The sequence below is a fragment of the Fusarium coffeatum genome (assembly GCF_003316985.1).
Source record: "Fusarium coffeatum strain FIESC_28 chromosome Unknown BRIP53273_contig_122, whole genome shotgun sequence".
NCBI lineage: Eukaryota > Fungi > Ascomycota > Sordariomycetes > Hypocreales > Nectriaceae > Fusarium > Fusarium coffeatum.
In genome coordinates, this window is record NW_022157915.1 from 77,846 (window position 1) to 99,736 (window position 21,891).

Below are 21,891 nucleotides of genomic sequence, written 5' to 3' on the forward strand. Positions count from 1 at the left end.
GTCTAGGCGTTGTGTATAAATCTGCCTGTTCGGCTCTTGACTTGGAATGGTTCTGTAACGGTTTAGACTCATTTACAAGATACCATACATCTTTCTATTTACTTTAATATTCATCATGGAGTACGCAAAGGAGACATACAACTCTCAGTACGAGAAGTGGGTTCCCTGGCTCGAGGACGTCTACCTCCGCTGGTTCACAAAGGACAACAAGGCTAGCTATGCCACCAAGCGTACGTCTTTTCTCCTTCTACCTCCCTATCAACACTAACACCTTATAGAAAATCTCGACAAGACCAAGGTCACTGGCGTCGAGCAAGTAGACACCCTCCAAGACGGCGTCAACAACCTAGCCACCAGCCAGGTCGGCCAAGGCGGTCTTCTCCAACCAGTCGGCGACTTGGCTTCCAAGGAAGGCCTCAACCGAGCCGAGCGACAGGGCAAAGATGACGATGGTGGTTACGTGAACAAGAATGCTCCTGGCGCCGGTGCTATGAACAGCACAGCTGAGGCTGTTGTTGGAGGAAGCAAGGGTGCTGCCCAAGGCCTGGGAGATGTGGGCAAGGGTGTTGGAAACACTGTTGGAGGTCTGCTTGGTGGTAAGAAGGAGTAATACTTTTTAAAGCCTGCTTTTAATATCGGTGTTTTGGTAAAGGGATATACCTACAAGGATGGGATAAGGAATGCACGAGCGACAGGAATACGTACGCCAACGCTTAATGATAGCAAATCTGCCAAAGTTTTACCATAAATGACGAATGCACATGATGCTTCCAAAGTCTGTTATTGACCTGCCTAATTCGGGTGCAATATCCGGATACCAGAACTCGCCCGTTTCGAGTCGAAGATTTGCTCACATCGTAGGAAGCACTTTCTTACGGCATCAACTTTCAGAAACTACACGGGAAACAGGTTGACTTATCCACAGAATACCGGCGTTTGTGATCTTTATCATATATCGAAGCTAGGCTACATATTGGTTCCATGCATTGCCGTCAGGGCAAGAATGAGAGCATAAGAGACGAAATAACTTGGTCACCTTATGGTAGGTTAAGCGAGTACTTAGACTACTTTATTTAGGTGTCCTAAGCCTTAGATAATTGCCCTGTTGGACAAACGACTGTCTACTACTTAACCAGTGACTGGATCATGTAATGATATTAACGAAACAATCAACTGCCGAAAGAATCAAGGAATGACTTGCCACATTCGGGCTTTCCAAGATCTGCTGCCAGGTTTGCATGACACAACCTCCCGCCCACACCCCATCCCACCAAGTGACATCCACCTAAACGCTGGTTCGTCCAGCCTTGTCTTGACCCCTCTGAACCTCACTCTCTGCATGATCAGCACTAGCGTAATCATCCTCACCAGAGAGCTCCTCAAGTGTCTTCCTTGCAGTCTCAGGAATCAAGAGTGTAGTGAGGATACCCAGAAGCATGAACAAAGCGTAAATTTCAAGAACGTGGTCCATCCAAGGCGCTTCGTTCTTATCAGTTGCACCATGAGTTCGAAGGATAGAGATGGCTCCTTGACCAATGATAGAACCAACCTTTCCGGAGGCGGCGGAGATACCATGAGAGGTTGAACGGTAGCGAGTTGGGAAGACTTCTCCGGGAACGATAAAAGTCGTCGTGTTGGGGCCGAAGTTGAAAAAGAATTGAGCAAGGACGTAGATTGCCAGAAGACCGTTGGAAGGGATGTGATTGTAAGCAAATCCCATAACCTATGTGTGTTAGTCCAACTCCATGCCCCTGACAGAATCAACTTACGATGAAAAGAATAGTCAAGATAATAAAGCCACCAAGTTGAATAGTCTTTCGTCCAAGAGTATCAATAGTTGCAACAGAAACCCAGTAGCCTGGTACAGCTCCTGCGAGTACAATAATGATGTTTCCAACAGCGGTGTTGTACAGAAACTCATAGACATTGTTGGCATCCTTGGTAGAATAACCAATAACCTTGAGAATAGTACCGTTATTCAAAGAGAGACCATAGAAAGCCACATCAAGACAGAACCATGAACCAGCTGTTCCGAGAAGGAGAGAAGCGTTCTTCCACTTGCTGTAGTGCTGGAAGAAGTCTCTCCAGCTGGCCTTGGGAACTTCGAGATTCTGCTTTGCACTGGCATGGACTTGAGCACGTGAAACTTCGTCGGTGCTGCCTTCTCGCTTGCCGTTTATGTAAGCTTTAACGTCCTCGTCTGCCTGTTCGACGTCGCGGGCTACGTCGAAGGTATAACGGGGGGTCTCAGGGATGGTGAGACGATCTGTTGAGTGTTATTATAATGGGCTTTGATATCAAGACTAAGGCTACTTGCAATAAAGAGCGATACAGGCAGGAACTGCACCGAAGCCAACGAGTGTTCGCCACATTTTGTCGACGGCAACTTGGCAGTCTCCGGTGCAGCTCTTTGTATCAGGAGCCCCCTCAAGAGAAGACTTGAAGCCAAGAGTAAGGAACATCATGACAAGAGCTGCTACGAGTTGACCAATACCTTGCATGGCAAATACAGCAGCCATCATGGCACCTCTCCACTTGGTGGTGGCGAACCTATTGATATTAGCAAGAGGCTCAAGGGTCAAGGACTGGAAACACCCACTCAGAAGTAATGATGGAAGAAAGGGGATAATCACCACCGATACCGACTCCCATGATGACTCTCCAGAAGATGATAAGTCCAACAAGAGACGTCGAAGGCGAACCAGCCGTCAAGGCCTGAGCAAGGGTAGCGAAGATGATAACGATCAACTCCAGGCCATACATGCGCTTTCTGCCCACAATATCGGCCATCATACCAAATCCAAGCTGTCCAAGCACAGTACCAGCAGAAGTTGAAAGCTTGATAGCATTATCAGAGCTGGTAGGCAACTTGCCCTTGGAAGGGTAGTACACGATGCCGAGCATGATAGTCAGCATGGACACGCAGAAGATGTCGTAGGAATCTGTGAAGAAACCGACACCTGCGACGATACATGCTCGTACATGATACCAGCCAAAAGGCGCTTTATCAATTTCTGCGAGGGCGAGACGGCGGCGTTCGTTGGGGTCGGCGATGTGGGCGAAGTCGTTGTGGAAGTTGTGGAAGGCATTGTTCCCGCCGCTCGTTTTGGCGACTGGACGAGAGTCTTCGGCCATTTTGAATGATTTTAATAGAATTAAAGGGAATAGTTAATAGTAAATGGAATATAAATGATAGGTAATGAAGTATAGACTGGCAAGGCGAGTAAGTGTACAAGGCACTCAATGAGCATATCCTTACAGCCAAGACAAAGCCAAGAGATTCTACAAGCGATCTCCCCTGCAGTATAAATATTTCCGAACTACAACTATTAACAATTCTCTTTTCCAGCTCATGTCTTCCTTCAGTCATCCATGAGCCGTCCGAACCGAGAAACGGTAATTATAACGCCATACCCACAATCAATCACCCTATCATGTTTCCAAATTAAAGGACATGCTCTCCTGAAGAGATTCAACTTTTATCTCGGTGTTTGAAGGAAGCACACGACAATTGAATGGTTTATCGAATAGAGTCGTTGATGGAGCCACGTGCTCCCCAGCGCCAAGATTGCTTGGCTGACAGAGCCTCTGGGGTCGGCAAATCGGCAACCGGGGACCCGCCTACCAAACCAAAATTGTATGCATAATATCACACTCTAGATCAACCAAGACACCGAGACGTCAGGCGCTATTACTTCTGACAGCTTCTCTTTACAGGAGATTCTCCTTTGGGATACCGAAGGTCGGATATCACGGCTTCAGCTTTGACGCGCATCGTGTTGCCGCCTTGTTTCCGGTAGCGAGACCTGTCTGCGTCTGGGCAATTTCATGATTGCTTCATCAGCTTCACTCTTCTTCTCTGACTCTTGAACATCTCCTTGGTTTGTCGCATTTGGTGCATCCTAAAATATGATGAGGCTCTGACTAAATACGGTTGGCACCAGGTATCTCCTCGTTGATCTCTCATAACCACCTTACCTTCAATCACGATGTCTCAACCATCAGAACCACCGCCACTCTACATCGGATGCCTCATTTCCCTCCATGAGCAGCAAGCAGCCCTCAAACTCATCGCCGACAGCGTCGCCCAACAACGCCAAACCGCCTCACGCGCGCTAATCTTCAACCCCATCCTCCTCTCTTTCCTCGCGGCGTGCCTCGCAGCCGCTCACTACAGCTCCAGTGACATAGGCAACATGCTGATCATCTATCCCGGCATCGTCCTCACTTATCTCGTCGCGGTTCGCTACTTCACCAGTGCGTATATTCGCATTGCGGAGGAGACCAAGTGGGCGAAATGGGCGAAGAATGACATTCTCATCGGAGCGCGGTTTGGGGAGGACATCGTTGGGGCGGTGGTTATGAGGTTGCAGAGGAAGTTGGAGACTGAATATGTGGAGGATAGCACTGGATGGGAGACTGGGGAGGCGTTTATGAAAATGCCCCCGAGGGCGATTATCAGGGGATGGACAACTAAGACAAGGTATCGGGGGAGGGGACTTGGGGGTGATATGCTGGGCAAGAGTGTCGAGATCGCAAAGGAGAGGATGGGGAGGAATTGTCGAGTTGATTTTGCGAAGGATCATGCGAATAGCCATATGCCTTTGTACACAATCTTCAACGGACCTTTCCTGGAGAGGGAAGCAAAGGCGAAGAGGGCACTTGGAGCTAAGTTGAAGGACTGGGAGAAGAAAAATCCTTGGCGGTAGCAGATACAGACAATGAAGGCATTTCGATATATCTTGCGAGCATCCTCAGAAGGGCATAAATCCCATAGCCAAAATTGTTAACTGCTTCGTGTCGGAATTCGATTGAAGGTGGTTGTGAAGCTCTCAATTGTGTAGGCCGAGGCTCATCCCAGTATCACGTCTCGTGTCATGGCTGATCTCAACAACGATGCCTTGAGTTACTCATTCATCTTTCTATCAGTGATGAGTCAATTGCCCTTTCTCATATCGGCCATGTCGTCTCATACATCGCAGTTGTATCTCGGCTGGGAGTCCAAGCTTAGAGTTGTCTATCATGCCATCCTGCCTGACCTCCGTCGCGCCCAGGCTCACTAGCATATACAGAGTACAGTTTATAATTAGACACTCATTGAGACCTATCATAGTAATGAAGCGATAAGCGCGAAGTGAGAGCACGCGACGGGCGGTTCTCGTCGTTCTGCGACAGAGACCATGATACAGAAACGTCTCGACAACATCCTTACATAGAATATTTCTCACTAGTCACTACTCAAACATGAATAAAGATCATAGCAACACCAAAGACATACCTGTGCTCAATTGTACGAGATACAGGTTGTGGTGCAGCCGGGGATTCAACGGCACCAAGCCAGACACCCAGCAACTACCTGTGCCGCGCGACACCACACTCAACAGCCAAAATGAACAGGCACAATACCAAGACTGGATGGAAGGTTGAGAATCAATCACTGTGGGAAGAACGCGCCAGTAGTCAATATGCCGCCGCTGCTCGCGACTGGGGCGACAGCATCAACCTCGCGCAAAGTTGCAACAACGAATTGATCCATATGTCCTCTCCTCTCGTATCGCTCGCTACGCGTAGATCAGCCCCTTCAACAACGATCTCAATCCATAGACCCCTCTTGAAGGGTGGTCAATATCGCAGCCATGCCCGGCTTCACTTGAGACGCGTCGGGTCTGCGTTGGCGTTCTTGTGCATTCAATCTTGCAGAGACAGGCCCTGGCAAGCTTGACGATCGAGCAACATGCCAGAAATGCCTTGACTCGTCATCAGGAGTTCAGGTCTTTCGACAAATACCGATCATGCGCCTGAAGACTTCCTACCAGCAACTCTCATCTCAATCTGCGTCGCGTACACAAAAGATGAAAGTGGAGGACAACATCCTCAACACCATCTCGATCTCGCACAACAGCTCCCTTTATAAGGATATTATGCCGTACTTATGGCTATTCAACCCTTCTTCATCGAAACGCCACAGCGGCTTCGCATCTCGGGTTCCAAGGGCGGCTCGAGATCTTCAATGTCTCGGGGCGTTTGTCACCCAAGTATGCTGCGAAGCCATCCTTTCGCGCCCGAAATGATGATTACAGCTTGACTTCTAAGGGCGAGTTCATAACTCGATGAGTACTTCAAGATGGACTTCGGTGACTCTCCGCTTTGTCCTTATTTGGTCCAGATTGCGCACCAAGAAGGGCGGGCTCGAGTAAGCCTAAGAAGGGAGGCTCAATTGAGGCATGGCCCGGATATCTGAGTAAATAACCCCTTGAGCATTCCAATCGTGTTTCAAGACGTGTCTCTGGGGGCCATTCTACAAATGAACGGCGATTATTCTTTGGCTATGCCACTGTGGTGTGGGCTATACTCCAAAACGTGTGTGGTGGCTTTTGAAGCACAACGGGATCTCATGTGCAACACAGCAAACAAGAGTATCGCGATGAGATTCGTAGTCATCGTGTGATGGTACAGGGTAGGATTCTCATCAAAGCCATCATGAGTGGAGGTTGGTATGGAGGTTCCTGGTATTTTTCGGTGTCGCCTACAGTGAACCAGACACCTAAAATTGATGAAACGAAAAGTCTCATGGAAGAATGGAAATGAATCATGCATATTTTGGGTCCGAGACATGAACACCAAAAATTACACCACCACCAAGAACTCTCTCACAACATCATGCCCGAGCTCGATCGTTCGCCAAGCTTTACAGTGGAAATAAACAGTGGATGAAGGGAAAAGAGTGCTGACATGGTCCAAGTGCGATCCTCCCGTGATGGATCAATCAATCACATCATTCCCCCGCTGTAATGCTGTGTAATCTTTCGGAGCACCGCTGCTGTAAATGAGGGAGCCCAGATATTGTCTTCACATGAATGATATGGTCTGTCCAGATTGTAAAGTGTCATTCGGACATACCGCTATCATGCTCAATCAACAAACTGTTGGCCGACCGTTACAAAGATAAGGACACAGACCCTCAAAGCCCCTGCAATCATCACAGCCTTGGAACTATCCCAGCATTCAATCCAATACCGACGGCATCTCTCATTTAATTTCCACACAACGATAAGCTTTTCTCTCTCACTAAATTTTTCACAGGCCTGTTGCACTAACAAGGGCGACTGATGCAAGGTACCGATGATCCCCTTGGCAGAGACAGCTGGGCAATGCTTAATTTCGGGGCCAAGGCTCTTAAGTTGCAGAGGTTTATTCTATGACGGATGGGATGAATTAGTTCATATGCTAAGAAGAGTGATTTTTTCTAATGGACGGTTTTTATACGGGTGAGATCGACGATGAGTTATTTTTGGGCGTTGCAGTCGTAAGGAGGGCTGGGTTCAATGCGCAACACCAATTGAGTTTGAAGGGATCTCAACCGAGGACACCTTTTCACGTGGTATTCGGATCAAGATACTGGATGAATATGCTTAAACCCTTGATAATAATTGCAATGCTCAAGTAACTCTCACGGGAGTGGCTCATCAGTTCGTCTGGCAATGGTAGACATCCATTGCCACCTTATACGGCCCGGTAGAGTAGCCTTCACCAACGCACCAGTCCATCACGAGTTTGGTGTCCGAGCACTAAGACAACGTCGCTCCGCTTCTTTCGTGTTTTCTTTCTCTTTCTGTTATCAACACGACGGCTAGACTAAGCTAAGCTATTGGGACGGCTACTGATGATCGGCATACTGGAAAGAGTCCTCCGAGGTACTCTGTAAATAACACCCATTTCTCAGGAGGATGCTGTATCCACTCATGACGACCATATTGAAGTGTTTGTTATTGTGAAAAGGGTTACGTACGCTCTGAGTGGTTAACCCTGCTGGTGATTGTCACTCATTCATTTTGACTGTTGGTTCCAAAGTGTGGCTGTCGCTTTGACAGCAGACCTCCAGCTTCAATTGTCCAACACACACTACTACCCCGTAACCCATAGTAAATACGTCTATTTCGTAAAGTATTGGACATCAAGAATTGCGCTGCGATAGTTCTAGATGCCAATAATGCCTTGAGAACGAGAATTCATTGTATGGATATCATGCCAGCTGATGGCAGGGTTCTATTGCAGGGATGGCTTTTTTGGTAATCGTGGTGGGGCCTGTCCCCTGTCACTTACGCAAGTTACTGATAACCCCTTCACGGCAGTTCGTGTTGGTTGACTTGACTTCCATTGTCAGCTGTGTTCTCATAATCTGTCATCAAACAACAATTCCAATTTATGTCAACATCATGGACCTGGGTCATGAACTCATAAATGCATTTGATGAGCAAAACCAAGACTGCAATTGACAGTCTCTCGGTTCCTTCGGCACCATTAAAGTTCGTCACAGCGCTACCGAACACTGACTTTCAGGGCCCGGGCGCTGATCTGATCGTGTCCCCCCACTGCAACGCTAATCGCACCCCCCGTAACGAACTCTTACCATGTGCAAATCCTGATCAAAGCTCTTCTCTCCCTTGACCATCACTCGCCATACGAAGTTCCTCTTCGCTCTCTCCGCTCCTCACACCAGTCTAGCCATGCATTGCAAGCCACGGCGTTATGTGTAATTAACTCCCCCTCTCTTGGTTACCGTGGCTGCCGTTGTCTGTGTTTGTTTGACGCGGTACATGTGTAGTAGTTTAAATGTTATCTTCAATTAAAAACGCCGCCTCATTATTCTATAGGTAAATAAACTCCGTATATGTAAAAGACGTTAATGCATATTTGTTCAAGCCGCCTTCTTGCCAACGTTTATTGACAAGTTGGGCACGTCAAATGTGACCGTTGTGTTCACAGAGTAGGCTTCTGTTCCCCAGGACATGTATCCAATGTAATCCGACGCAGAAGGGTAGTCTGCGTTGTCCATGGCGAGAATCTCTTCGATCAAAGGCCAGAGATCACCGTCGAATTTCTCGGCTGGCTTCTCGACGTACCATGTCAATACCTTTTGCTTGGCCTGGTTGATATCGTAGTAGAGTTTGCTGCGACAGTTAGCTTTACACCATACCATTGAATGATGAGGGCAGCACTCACAACTCTGTCCCGTGTAGTGTCTTTGTCGCCAGAGGATTTGACCCATCAACATTAAAACCCAAAGGCTGTGTCGCTGGCCCAATGGCCGCAAACCACACCATGATTTCGTGCGAGGCATCTTCAGAGTCCTGCGCCTTTGTCTTATCCTTATCCATGAACATATCCATCGCGACGTTAGCGTTCAGAAGATGGTCCTTCAAATCTGTAAGATCCGTCTTTGTCGCTGGCTTTGCGCCTTTGGCGGATGCATTGCCGATAGCGTACGTCCATTCAAAGTCGATGTCGATCTTGTCAATATCGCTGAGCTTTGCGGGGAAAACGTCGCCGTCAACCTTGATGTTAGGAAAGGCGTGGACGGGTGCTGTTTCGGGGCCCTGAGGGTATTGCCAAACTACGGACCAGCGAGGGGCGGTTTCCTTTGTGGCGTAGGTCTCGTTGTTGTTCATGTCGACCTGAGATCCAATGAGCATGATGATAATTGTCATGGCCGTTGAAAGGAACTTACATATAAGCATAATCCTCCATCATCACCTTCATTCCAACCCCACTGGTTAGGATTAACTGCAAACGGTCAGCTCTGCACTCAATTGAAGTCGCACAAGCCGGAACTCTGCAGCACGAGAATTTCTTCTTCCCGAAAACAAAGTAAACTCACGTGTATACTCCTGTCCCTTCGTCTCCGGGTGAATACCATACGACTTCTGACAATGCTGCTCCGTGGTAATGCCATGCTTCTTCTTGGGTGCCGTAGGTTTAGGATCAGGCTTGAACAAGGGCGGTCCACCTGTCGCTGTACGCTGGCTTTGAAGACCGATCAATACACCCAGCGTTATGGCGATGGGCAAGGCCAGGAGGCCAAAGTTGACGAGGAATCGGATCGTCATGATGTTTGGTGATGGAGGAGAGTTGAATTGAGGTACAGCTACTCCGTAGAACAAAAGATACCGACAGAGGCCCAGCAAGGGAGAAAAAGAACAAGCTTTTTACAAGAAAACCCGGTAGAGGCCATCTTTTACACAGCCTACGTTTCCTATTCTGGCCCTCCCTTGCAGCGGAGATAGTGTACTTGTGAATACCGACATGCCAGAAAAACACTTCATTCAGTGACCCAATCAAACACGATCAAAAGGAAAAGACGAGCTGATAGCGCAACGCACCAGCTGAAATGTACCCCTGATCTATACCAGGGTTGCCCTGGTCCGTGGTCCACTAGATCTGTCGATACGAGAGGGAGGGGTGTGTGTCTTCTGTCTTGTTCCTGGGACCAAGCTTTTTTAGGTGCAGTTCTCACTCGGCATGTGCGGTTCGTGTTGTGTACCCAAGAATAAACACAGCAGTGGACACTTGATTGGAGCTTTCGTCTAAGAGAAAACAATGATAGACTCGTTGATTGGTTGCTGCCGATGCTGTACATACTTCTCAGAGACTGGTCGGGATGTACCAGTCTTCCACTGGAACTCAAATGACACACCCCCGGTTCGTCTGGTCCCTCTTCCTCTCCCTTGTCTTCCGTCTTGGCTATCTTTCTCTTGTTCTTGTTCTTGAATACCTCTTGGTTGTTTTCTTTTCCTTCCCTTCCATATTCTTTTCTCTCGTTGAAGAAACAGTCATTCGTTAACCACCATTGTACCAAGAAACATAAATCTACGCCAAGTAACGCCCAGCTTCTACATCTAACTTTACAGTTTAAACTACCGGCAGGCACAACGACACATGCGTCAAAGATGAACGGACAAGGGAATCGTGACGATGAGTACAGGGAGATGGTAGAGATCGACGTTCAACGTCAACATCAGCAACAGCATGAACAAAGACAACAGCAGCAGCAGGAATACTTCCAGCAAGACCTGCACTCACCATACGGTCCTCCCGAGCGATCGTTCACTCCCTACTCACCGTACCAATCTTCAGTAGAAGACATGCAACAGGGTCGATCCATCACAGAGCAAGGAAGACCTGCTCGTCCTTCGCAAGCGCATTTTGAAGACTACAGTCCAGCGCCTGAATGGCCTCCTCAAATCGCCAATAGCCCTGGGCAGTACTTCAATGACACACCTGGTGGCTCTCGCTCAGCGACCCCCTCTCTTCGCAGCGGCCAGGAAACGCCCGCCCGTCTGCACTACCACGCGGGCAACTCGTCCGTCGACTGGAGACCATCCAGCCTAATGGTACCCAGCCCCAGCACCCGCACCCTCGTCAACAAATCGTCCAGTGTCACTGACCAGTCTTATCGCGACAAACAGAACCAGAGCCATCTCAGTCTTGCAGCTCTATTGCCCAACGGCGCTTCCACTCAAAACACCAGCAGTCAAACGCTAGCCAAGGAGTACATCGTCGACACCAGCGCTATCCAGCATGTGCATAAGCGTGATGATGTCGAGATCTGGAAGGGCTGGAAAAGATGGGTATTTAAATTAGTCCCGCTGTTGACGTTTATGAACACTGGATTCTATATGGCGTATCTCGCTTTGAGAATTGCGTGTGTTATCTGGGCGCAGAATGCGGCGGGTATGACTTATGAGGGAGCGTGGGTGTTCATCGCTGTTGAGATTGCGGTTGCGATCCCTTCGCTTATGCATAATACTTGGACGATGTGGTCGATGAAGAAGAGACAGCGACCCAAGTTGAGAGTGACTGGCAACGACATTCCCACTGTCGATGCCTTCGTCACTTGCTGTGGTGAGGACGATGATCTGGTCATGGATACTGTTCGAGCGGCGTGCGACCTGGACTATCCTCAAGACCGATTCCGAGTTATCATTTTGGACGATGGAAAATCTGCCGGTCTTGAAGAGCAGTGTGCGAAGTTGTCCATGACTTATCCCAACTTGTACTACATGGCTCGAGTCAAGATTCCCGGTCAACCCCATCACTTCAAGGCTGGTAACCTCAACTATGGTCTCGACGAGGTGCACAAGCTGCCTGGAGGAGCTGGTCAATTCATGGCTGCTCTGGATGCCGATATGGTAAGTCTCCCAAACTCGATGAACAAAAAACGTACTTACAATAGCAGATTCCCGAGCGTGACTGGCTTCGTGCTATCATTCCTCATCTCCTCATCGACCCCAAGATGGCTCTCGCCTGCCCACCTCAGCTCTTCTACAACACTCCCCCCTCAGACCCCCTCGCCCAGAGTCTCGACTTCTTCGTGCACGTCATTGAGCCCATTAAGGATGCTCTCGGCGTTGCATGGTGCACAGGATCCGGCTACGTCGCCCGCCGCGAAGCTCTCGACCAGATCGGCAACTTCCCTCTCGGATCTCTCGCTGAAGATGTCGCTACTTCAACGCTCATGCTCGGTAAGGGCTGGAAGACAGCTTTCATCCATGAGCCTCTGCAGTTTGGTACCGTTCCTGAGGACTACGGTGGTCATTTGAAGCAGCGTACGCGATGGGCCATTGGAACGGTCGATACCTCATTTAAGCTCAACTTTTGTCTCTGGGGCGATAAGGTTCGACAAATGACCACTGCCCAACGGTTCTCGGGTTTCTTGTACGCCTCGTTGAGTCTGTACACTGTCCTCCTCACCATTTCGATGTTTGCCATTCCGATTATCTTGATCATGCAGAAGCCTCTCGTCGCATACGCAACTGATGAGCAGCTCCGATGGTTGATTCGCGCCTGTTTCGCATCCGTCATCTCCAACCGTATCTGCGAATTCGCTCTCTTTATTCCAGCAGGCTACCACACCGGACAGCGAGGCTCGCGTTACCAACTTTGGATGTCTCCTTACATCGCGCTCTGCATCATCCGTTCTTTCGTCCTTCCTACCTGGCTTGGAGGCCAAACCCAAGCCTTCAAGCCTACAGGATCCCTCGGCTCAGCTCTCAATGAACGCGACGCCAAGCTGCGCAAGAACATGTTCCGCCGCCTTTGGGGCATCCTCGTCAACTACATGGCTCTCTTCCACCTGTTCTTTGTGTACCTTACCCTCGTTGCCGTGGTGCTCACATCGTTCCGATCATTTATCACGACCGACACTGTCCGCGACACGCTCACCGCCCTTCTTACACATGCTTTCTGGCCGCCTTTGACCTTCCTCTTCATCTGCAGTTCATTGTGGACGCCTATCTCATACGCGATTGATCCCCCGGCGATGCCCGATCGTGAGGACCTGCTGAACCGCGATCCGAAGACGCAGGTGGCGCATCCCACGCCACAGAGCAAGAAGATCGCATTTGGCGGTCAGGCAGCGTGGTTCGAGGCGGAATACACCGTCACCACGATTTACACGTGTCTCGTGTTTGTCGTCTCGTTCATTTTCTAGAATGAGGGACAGAGGGTGTAATAACGAATTGTAACGATAAATGTGCGAGCATACGAACGAAGGGAGGGAAAGTCAGTCAGAACACAAACGGCGTCAGACCTGGGTAATTTATTCTAACCAATCTCTATTATACTATTGCAGGGGGTTTTACTTTTTGTTTCATTTACAGTACTGTATATAGTGCACGCATTACAACCTTACATATAGATCATTAACCTAGAGAGATGCTTGGAGAAAATACGAGCATTGAAGAAATAATAGAATGAAATACGATACGCATTTACAGTTACGACCGGACGTATACCGATTGGACGAGACTTGACGGTGAACCAGTTCCTGCATGCACAGAAAAGCATGTGAATGTGAAAGTGAAACCTTGACTCGGAACAAGCTGACATGATTGACTCAAGATGAGGCGCTATACCTTGACTAAATAAGATGGTCTGGTTTTTGACAAAAGTTAGAATTCATGCTTTTCTCAAACTTGTTCGATGATCGTGAAACTGATTGACATTGACCCGAAGTCTGCAGTCCATCTCCATCGGCATAAGAAACGGTCACGCTTGGACATTGAGATTGACAATCTGTCACCAGAGATAAGCTATCACTACTCCAACCGCGGATATCAAATCATGGCCCCGGTCCCTCTTGGCCTCCTGTTTAACTCCACTTTACGACTCGTTGAGAAACCAGAGACCGAAAATTTCGAGAAAACTGCACGGAAGAACCTTTTTCTCCCCCCATCTTCTAGAGCCTCTAAAATAACGTGACTGAAAGCCACGCAGCCACTCAGACCCTTATGTGAGACTTGCAGGTCCACTCTTCAGGCACACACTTGAATCTCAGATTTAGTAGATCTTCATTAATCGCATGAGAAGAAGTAGATAAAGGAGAGTGTGGGATTGTCAAGAGGCAAACAAACACGCAATCCTTATGCTGGCGAAAGAAAAAAAAAGAGGCGCTGTAAAGAGATGCCTGCCCGATATCTCACCGCAAAACAGCGTTTCCTCAACAAAAACGAGACCCAAACGTACAAGGTCCCCTTGTTACCCTCGGTTAATGTTATTTGCCTTCCAACAGGGCTAAAGCTCTCACAAGCTTTACTGTAACACTTCTTTCAATGGGGGCTCCACATGGGTCGAACAACAACACGTCTCCATGATCTCCCGCACATCGTGGACCATTGAGCCGCGTCTCATTGGCCTGTCAGGGGTAGCAAATGGAGTCTGGACCCCTATTCACCAGTCCCTGGAGGGTCCCTCAGGCCCTGACAAGAGTCGGTCTTCGAGAAAAAAAAGTTGTATCCGCTTCTTTTTTTTCGTATGGGCTTGTCGTAAAAGAGCTATCGCTGGATTAGGTCAAGATCGAGGGGCTCAATCCTGAGACTGGACTGTATGGAGAGAGTAAGGTCTCCGTAGCGAAATATTTAGACCATTGTTGGGGAGCGCAAAAAGGTTTTGAGATTTTTCTTCTTTCCTCGTCTTCTTCCTTTTCCTTTCTTCTTCTCATACATCCCCCTCTTTGCTGAGTCTCGTTGTACACTCTGCAATAACACCTCCAATTGCTAGGCACAATGGCGACCAGACAGCGAACTGCCACCACTGTTGTGGTTGAGAAGGACCTCCCCAAGGTAAGCTCAGTCGGTCAAGCTTTTGCGTGAAGCTTGTTTCTAACATCGTGTCTTTTCAGGTCACTCTCGAGGCCACTTCCCAGCCTCAATTCCCCGACATCAAGACCATCAAGGATGCCATTCCCGCCCACTGCTTCGAGCCCTCACTCATCACCTCATACTACTATGTCTTCCGCGACCTCTCCATTGTCGGCGCCCTCGTCTGGGCCGCCCTCACCTACATCCCCAGCATTGAGGACCAGTACCTCCGCGTCGCCGCCTGGATGGTCTACGGCTTCGTCCAGGGTCTCTTCTGCACCGGTATCTGGATTCTCGGCCACGAGTGCGGTCACGGTGCCTTCTCTCTCCACAGCAAGCTCAACAACGTGACTGGATGGTTCCTCCACTCGTTCCTCATGGTCCCTTACTTCAGCTGGAAGTACTCTCACCACCGTCACCACCGCTTCACCGGCCACATGGAGCTCGACATGGCCTTTGTGCCCCGCACTGAGCCCAAGCCTTCTCTGTCCTTCCGCATTGCTGGCATGGACGTCGCTGAGCTGATCGAGGACACCCCCATTGCCCAGGCCGTCAGGCTCGTCTTCCACCAGCTCTTCGGATGGCAGGTGTACACCTTCCTCAACGCCAGCGCCGGCAAGGGTAGCAAGCAGTGGGAGCCCAAGAGCGGTCTTGCTAGCTGGCTCCGAGTCAGCCACTTCGAGCCCACCAGCGCTGTCTTCCGCCCCAGCGAGGCCCCCTTCATCCTCATCACCGACATTGGTCTCGCTCTTATGCTCACTGCTTTGTACTTTGCTTCCAAGCAGGTCGGCGTCTCCACTGTTCTCTACCTTTACCTCGTCCCCTACCTCTGGGTCCACCACTGGCTCGGTAAGTTTGATGGCGCGACTGAATCGCTGGACTGTCACTAACGTAAAATTAGTTGCCATCACCTACCTCCACCACCACCACACCGAGCTTCCTCACTACACCGCCGAAGGCTGGACCTACGTCAAGGGTGCTCTCGCCACTGTTGACCGCGAGTTCGGTTTCGTTGGCAAGCACATTTTCCACGGTATCATTGAGAAGCACGTCATTCACCACCTGTTCCCGTAAGTCCAATTGATCCTCAATTGATCAATCAGCCTCTAACCCCATCGCAGTAAGATCCCCTTCTACAAGGCTGACGAAGCCACCGAGGCTATCAAGCCCGTCATCGGTGACCACTACTGCCACGACGACCGCAGCTTCCTCGGACAGCTGTGGACCATCTTCGGCACCCTCAAGTACGTCGAGCACGACCCCGCCGTCCCCGGTGCTATGCGCTGGGCCAAGGAGTAGATCTCCGATCAAGGGTCAATCGATCGAGGAGGCTATGCTATGTTATGAGACGATAGAAAGAAGACACACTCGACAAAGAATCGAGATGTGATAGACACACGCAAAAATGATAGACTAGACATACGCGATAGACGCGCGTGATAGAACTAGAGCTTTTTCTCGCGCCTGGGACGCAAATAAAAATGGAGTTTGTTGTTCATCAACTGAATTGACTTGTCATTGAAGGCGAATCTGTGGATGCATTTGTGAGGCAACGCAAGGGTGAAGGATCACGTCCCCGCATCGCCACTTCCTGTCCAGACCCGGCTCGTTCGAATAATGTTCCGCGAGAAGGAATGCCAAGGCGGATTGTGCCCGGTTCTTTCCACTTTAAGATGGGACCCAAAACTGTTGAATTGACCTGCGGCTAATATCACAATCCGCAGAAAAGGAACCTTGGGAGGTTTATCAGATTCCTCATTCTTTATCATCGGCGTAAATAACAATCTCGGCATCATCATACATTATCTCCCTCGATTGACAAGATAAGGAGTGATATTCAGGGATGCAGCTCCCAATTCACATGGGTCGATGGTCGGTGGTCGATGTCGACATACCCTAAATCCTTCCTTCAGAACCCAGTAAAGCACGGGCAATCTGGATAGCGGAGTTTCAGCGGGGTTTCCGCCAACTGCGCTATCCGACAGTGATCCATTAAATTTACGTCGCGCGCTACTGCAGCTTCACTTACCCCCTCAGGTTAATCGCCTCTTATCTCTTACGATGGAAGCAGTATCGAGTAGAAGAAAAGGTAAGCACAGCACATCAAATGATGTATCAACAGGTGGGATTAATGTTGAGTGTTTTTAGCATGTGATTATTGCGTCGCGAAAAAAGCGAAATGCGACGGGCGCAAACCGATTTGCTCTAATTGTACCCTGCATGCGGTAACTTGTCGGACTACCGCCACGGGTAGGAGGAAAGCAGCACCTCGGGAGACAGGGCCTCAGTAAGATTAGCTTCTCTCTACGGTGCTTTCGTTTTGCTGATTGCCAAGATCCGATCGCATCGCTTTTTTGGAGGAGCGATTGGCGTCGATTGAAGCTCTACTTAGTGTCCTTACGGGACAAAACCCAGCACAAGTTCAACAGAGCGTCAATGACCCTCCAAACAATGGAGTACTGCCTGATTCCATAGGCGACTGGGCAATTTCGCCTGCTCATACAGTTCAGGACACGACAGGCTGTCATTCTTCGTCCGATACAAGCTCTGTGGCTGCTCCTGCGAGCGCCCCAACGTCGAACCAGCTCGAACTCCCGCCATTATCAGAAGTCCTCCCCGCCGTGGACAATTACTTCCGGAACTACAACATAATAATCCCACTATTCGATGAAACTGCCTTTATGCGCATGCTTCTCGACTTTTTTGCTCAAACGACCAAGCGGTCCATTGTCCCTTGGGCGGCTATAAACGTTGTCCTCGCGATTAGCTACCGTGTCCTGGAAGGCAGAGGATCAGATGACTCGTCGCTTGCACAATGTCTTCAGAATGTTCGATCTGTGATGTCTGAGTTGATGGTCCAGGGAAAGGACCTTATGGGGCTGCAAGTCCTTTTGGGTATGGTGATCTTGTTTCTCGGATCTTCCGACTTTCAGCTCGCCATTGTCTTGACAGGTAGTGTTGTGAGAATGGCCCAGAGTTTGCGGCTGAACTCGAAAGAGGCATTGGAAGGATTGACAGGTGCTGAAAAAGCACACAGAACGTCCTTATTCTGGCTGTCATACATATACGATAGAGTACGCCTGTGTTCACAAATTGTGCTGTGCCTCACTGACCATTGATAGGAAATGTCTCAACGATCTCAGAGTCCATATCACCAGCTTGATAGTGACACAGATATGGAACTTCCAGAACATGACTCTGAGACAAATATGGGTATCATAACATCTTCAGTAGACAGCATCCGCTTCAACTATCTCCGTGTAAAAGCCCGACTTGCACATATCCATGGCAACGTTTACAATTTGCTCTACAGCCCAAGATCCAAGACTTTAACACAAGCGCAAAAGAACAATACGATAATTCGTATAGAAGAAATGTTAGCTGAGTGGGTTCGAGAGATTCCCACTGAGTTGCACACCGCTGAGGGCATTCGTTCACGACTGTCTCCAGCGGCGAGTGACTTGATGATGAACTTATGGTTCCATCATACAGAGTGTCGCATCAAAGTCCGTTCAATATTTACATTTGAAGATTCGTGGGTCAATAGAGTGAGATTATATCTGACACCAAGTGTTGTCGATCTGAGTGATGGGGTCGATGGAGTTGTAAGAGGTGATATCCCGCCTCTGCCGTCTGGATGGGATGAGTGCGTTCGATACGCACGGGTTTGTCTGGAATTACTTCTGAAGAGACAACCAACCGAGTACATATTATGGTAAGTCTGGATGGCCTAGAACTTGCCATCATCCTGACCTCTTATAGGCTTCATACCTGCGGCTCATTCTCATGTTTGGTTCTCCTCATCGTCAACCTCCTCGAACATCCAGAACAAGCCTTGATCACGGATGATCGTCAGCTCTTGGACAACTGCTTTCTGATCTTCGAGGGGATGAGTAAGCACTTACCCAAAGAGCCGTACTGGACTATGCTTGCAATGGCTCATGAGTTGGACGAGAAAGCTATGGATCTGGCGAAGCGTGCGAGTTTGGCTGCAAATTCTTACGAGGCTCGCGATCATTTGATGAGTCCTTCTACGGCATGGGCTATCTTGGATGATATAGAGTTTCAATAGGCTGGTTCTCATATCTTTTGATCTATCAAATATCTATCGAGTATCTGGAAAGTCTTCATCTATCGGAAGTATTCAAGATTTCATGAAAGTACTTGCACATCTATGGAATAGCACCAGCAGTTCCCCTAATAGCCCTTATATCCTCATCCTTAAGCTCAACGCCAAAGTACTTCCTCAATACCTCCACCCTCTCATCCTCATTCGCAAAAGTCTTTTCCATCTTGACCTCGCCCTTCTTTCTATACTTCATAACATTCCCATCGATAAACACACTGCCATCAATCTCACCATCAGTCTTACTCAAATTTCTGGTCTCCATATTCGAACAATCCTCTGCCGCAGATGTAAACTGTACAGCCATGATTCTGAAGGTAAAGAAACTGGAGGGACTCTTCGATGGAGACATATTCATAACGCGAATATCATCCGGCAGAACCTCATGGTCTATGAAGCACCACTGCGGGGTCCACTCGCCCTCGTGGCTAGATCGAAATTCGTAGATCCAGACTTTTTGCTTGCTGAGATACTGAGGAATCGTGTCGTATATGAACCTCATCTCCCCAGCATCAGACCTTTGGAAAGTCTTCCCATCCATAAGTTCCATGGGCACAGTCGGTGTCCGCGCTCCAAATCCAACATCAACAGCGTAAGACTTTCCTCCGATGGTAACAACGTTGAGACAATGTGTTATCCCGCCATATCTCTTCGCATCAGGACTGAAGACCCTCGCAGCGACCATGTAGACTTCGTAACCCAGAGATACAAGAACTGTATGGAAAAAGGAGTTGTTTTCCATGCAGTAGCCGCCTCGTCTCTCGTTAACAATCTTGTTGAAAAGATGGTCCGCGTTTACGTCGACGATCTTATGCCACGAGTAGTGAAGCGTGAGATTCTCAAATGGAACCGCGAGGAGTTGCGCTCTTGTAAGTGTGAAAAGAAAATCGAGTTGGTCATCGTTTTGGACGTTGTATTTTCGTTCCGATTTGGGGAAGTTGATGCGGTTGTAGTAAGTCTCGAGTTGAGACTCACTATAGGTAATTCTTTCCATCATGTCGTATCAATCTTGGCTCGTATATACTCTGGAAGTTTGTGATGCGGCGGTTGTTCTTCTTTTCATATAGTCGGTGAAATGATGATGTAAATAACGTCAAAATGAGTTAGTGATCGGTTATGAACCGGCGGCCCGCCTGTAGTGGAGCGGATGACAAATCAGAAGCCATTGCATGATGGCGGCAATGGGGTCGGCAAAGGGCAGTTTGAGGTTGATATTCCCATCAACCCTCCCATAGTATGAGTTTCAAGATGAGTTTAGAGACCATTTAAGGTTGCACGAGGTTCAACGGGCGTACCGGCGTGGATCACGTGCTAACTTATCCCTTCATCTTGAAGCTGCGTATCACTCGATGTGTACAATGATCATGAGACTCATGACTAAGGAAGTCAAACTATGATGCTTACGGAGTTTATGTCACTTGTTTAGGCATTTTGCATAGGCCAGGAAATGGTATATGGAGGTCCGGAGGCTTGGGAGTTCCTGGGAACTCCTCGGAACTCCGGACCCACTTCTTCCGCTCCGATCCGGGACAGGAACTCCGGGACCCCTTGAATACTGAGATTTGGTGCAAACTGAACGACATATAAATACCATAGACACTAGCAAATACAGAAGAATCATCAGAGTAGTTAACAGTGTTGTCCCTCGTGCTAGAGCTGAGTCCGACTGCCGACTAGAAACACTCTCACTGAACGACTTCACAATGTCGAAACCATCAACAGGAACAGTCTTGATCACCGGAGCAAACGGCTCCTGCGCCATTCCCTTCATCTCTCACATCAAAACCCACTACCCCGATCTAACAATCATAGCAACAGTTCGCAATGCCTCTTCAGATGATCCAAACACAGCCCATCTCTCCTCGATAATTCCCCCATCCTCCATCGAAGCTCTCGACCTATCCTCACTCGCCGCAGTCAACAATTTCACTGCTAGACTCTCCAGACGCTTTGAAACAGGTGAAGTACCGCCTCTGAAAGCCATTGTCTGCAACGCCTTTACAATGTCCCTGAAAGACCAAGTCTTTACATCAGATGGCTTTGAACAAACGTTCCAGGTCAATCATCTAGCGCATTATCTGCTGGTGTTGAAACTTCTGGGATCTATGGCTGGTGATGGAAGAATTGTTATGCTTGGTAGCAACGCCCATTACACAGATCGGAAACATCCCCTTTTTGATATGACGGTTTGTATACCCGATGATATCGAGAAGCTTGTTAAGCCGGGGAGAGATACGCCAGGGAAGGAGTATTCTCATGGTTTTCAGAGATACGGAGTCAGCAAACTTGCGAATATCATGTTTATGCATGATCTCAACGCAAGACTAGCAAAGGTACTTCCCTCTGTATCGCTTCATTTAACTTACTAACATGAACCAGAACCCCAGACTATCAGGCATAACAGCCATAGCGATGGATCCAGGTGGCATGGTTGACTCGCGTGCGCACAAGATCCAAACGCCGCTCATACGCTTCATGTTCGGTCTAGTCCTGCTATTACTTCCCATAGTGAAGCACTTTACCGATGAGGTTCGAACTTCGGCTCAGTCTGGGCAGGAACTAGCCGAGCTAGCTGTTGGAGACGAGTACAAGGGAACAAAGGGATATTTCATGGGTTTGCGACGAGAGAAGGAGGATTCGATTTGTGAAGACGTCAAGATTAGAGATGTTTTGTGGAATGCTTGTTGGGAGTGGGCTGGGTTGAAGAAGGCAGATACTGTTTTGGAAGAGTAACAAGAAGTTTGTAGTATCAGATCACGGGTATGAAGTGGTATCTTTAACTTATTTGTATTTTCTTGCTCGATGCAAACGGCAAATTGTGACAAATCTAACTGTGATAGCATCGCC

General features: G+C 48.7%; 9 protein-coding genes across 9 annotated transcripts; 6 read left to right on the forward strand and 3 right to left on the reverse strand.

The window, feature by feature from the left end:
• Positions 1–115: 115 nt before the first annotated feature.
• FIESC28_05647 (uncharacterized protein) lies at positions 116–610 on the forward strand (the record flags this gene model as incomplete). The annotated part of the gene is made up of 2 exons (XM_031159792.1): positions 116–230; positions 279–610. The coding sequence occupies 2 exons, from the start codon at positions 116–118 to the stop codon at positions 608–610; spliced, it is 447 nt and encodes a 148-aa protein (XP_031016107.1).
• Positions 611–1,285: 675 nt separating this feature from the next.
• FIESC28_05648 (uncharacterized protein) lies at positions 1,286–3,135 on the reverse strand (the record flags this gene model as incomplete). The annotated part of the gene is made up of 4 exons (XM_031159793.1): positions 1,286–1,723; positions 1,770–2,266; positions 2,333–2,550; positions 2,600–3,135. 4 exons carry the CDS (start codon positions 3,133–3,135, stop codon positions 1,286–1,288), a joined length of 1,689 nt encoding a protein of 562 aa, XP_031016108.1.
• An 854-nt stretch (positions 3,136–3,989) lies between these two features.
• Positions 3,990–4,709, forward strand: FIESC28_05649 (uncharacterized protein; the record flags this gene model as incomplete). Its single annotated transcript, XM_031159794.1, has 1 exon — positions 3,990–4,709. One exon carries the CDS (start codon positions 3,990–3,992, stop codon positions 4,707–4,709), a length of 720 nt encoding a protein of 239 aa, XP_031016109.1.
• Positions 4,710–8,698: 3,989 nt separating this feature from the next.
• Positions 8,699–9,887, reverse strand: FIESC28_05650 (uncharacterized protein; the record flags this gene model as incomplete). The annotated part of the gene is made up of 4 exons (XM_031159795.1): positions 8,699–8,951; positions 9,004–9,455; positions 9,509–9,564; positions 9,659–9,887. The coding sequence occupies 4 exons, from the start codon at positions 9,885–9,887 to the stop codon at positions 8,699–8,701; spliced, it is 990 nt and encodes a 329-aa protein (XP_031016110.1).
• Positions 9,888–10,727: 840 nt separating this feature from the next.
• On the forward strand, positions 10,728–13,270 carry FIESC28_05651 (uncharacterized protein; the record flags this gene model as incomplete). Its single annotated transcript, XM_031159796.1, has 2 exons — positions 10,728–11,969; positions 12,014–13,270. 2 exons carry the CDS (start codon positions 10,728–10,730, stop codon positions 13,268–13,270), a joined length of 2,499 nt encoding a protein of 832 aa, XP_031016111.1.
• Positions 13,271–14,843: 1,573 nt separating this feature from the next.
• Positions 14,844–16,217, forward strand: FIESC28_05652 (uncharacterized protein; the record flags this gene model as incomplete). Its single annotated transcript, XM_031159797.1, has 4 exons — positions 14,844–14,900; positions 14,960–15,767; positions 15,820–15,988; positions 16,040–16,217. The coding sequence occupies 4 exons, from the start codon at positions 14,844–14,846 to the stop codon at positions 16,215–16,217; spliced, it is 1,212 nt and encodes a 403-aa protein (XP_031016112.1).
• Positions 16,218–17,138: 921 nt separating this feature from the next.
• On the forward strand, positions 17,139–18,990 carry FIESC28_05653 (uncharacterized protein; the record flags this gene model as incomplete). The annotated part of the gene is made up of 4 exons (XM_031159798.1): positions 17,139–17,143; positions 17,254–17,992; positions 18,041–18,633; positions 18,681–18,990. 4 exons carry the CDS (start codon positions 17,139–17,141, stop codon positions 18,988–18,990), a joined length of 1,647 nt encoding a protein of 548 aa, XP_031016113.1.
• A 100-nt stretch (positions 18,991–19,090) lies between these two features.
• On the reverse strand, positions 19,091–20,041 carry FIESC28_05654 (uncharacterized protein; the record flags this gene model as incomplete). Its single annotated transcript, XM_031159799.1, has 1 exon — positions 19,091–20,041. One exon carries the CDS (start codon positions 20,039–20,041, stop codon positions 19,091–19,093), a length of 951 nt encoding a protein of 316 aa, XP_031016114.1.
• Positions 20,042–20,747: 706 nt separating this feature from the next.
• On the forward strand, positions 20,748–21,777 carry FIESC28_05655 (uncharacterized protein; the record flags this gene model as incomplete). Its single annotated transcript, XM_031159800.1, has 2 exons — positions 20,748–21,377; positions 21,424–21,777. 2 exons carry the CDS (start codon positions 20,748–20,750, stop codon positions 21,775–21,777), a joined length of 984 nt encoding a protein of 327 aa, XP_031016115.1.
• Between the last annotated feature and the right edge of the window lie 114 nt (positions 21,778–21,891).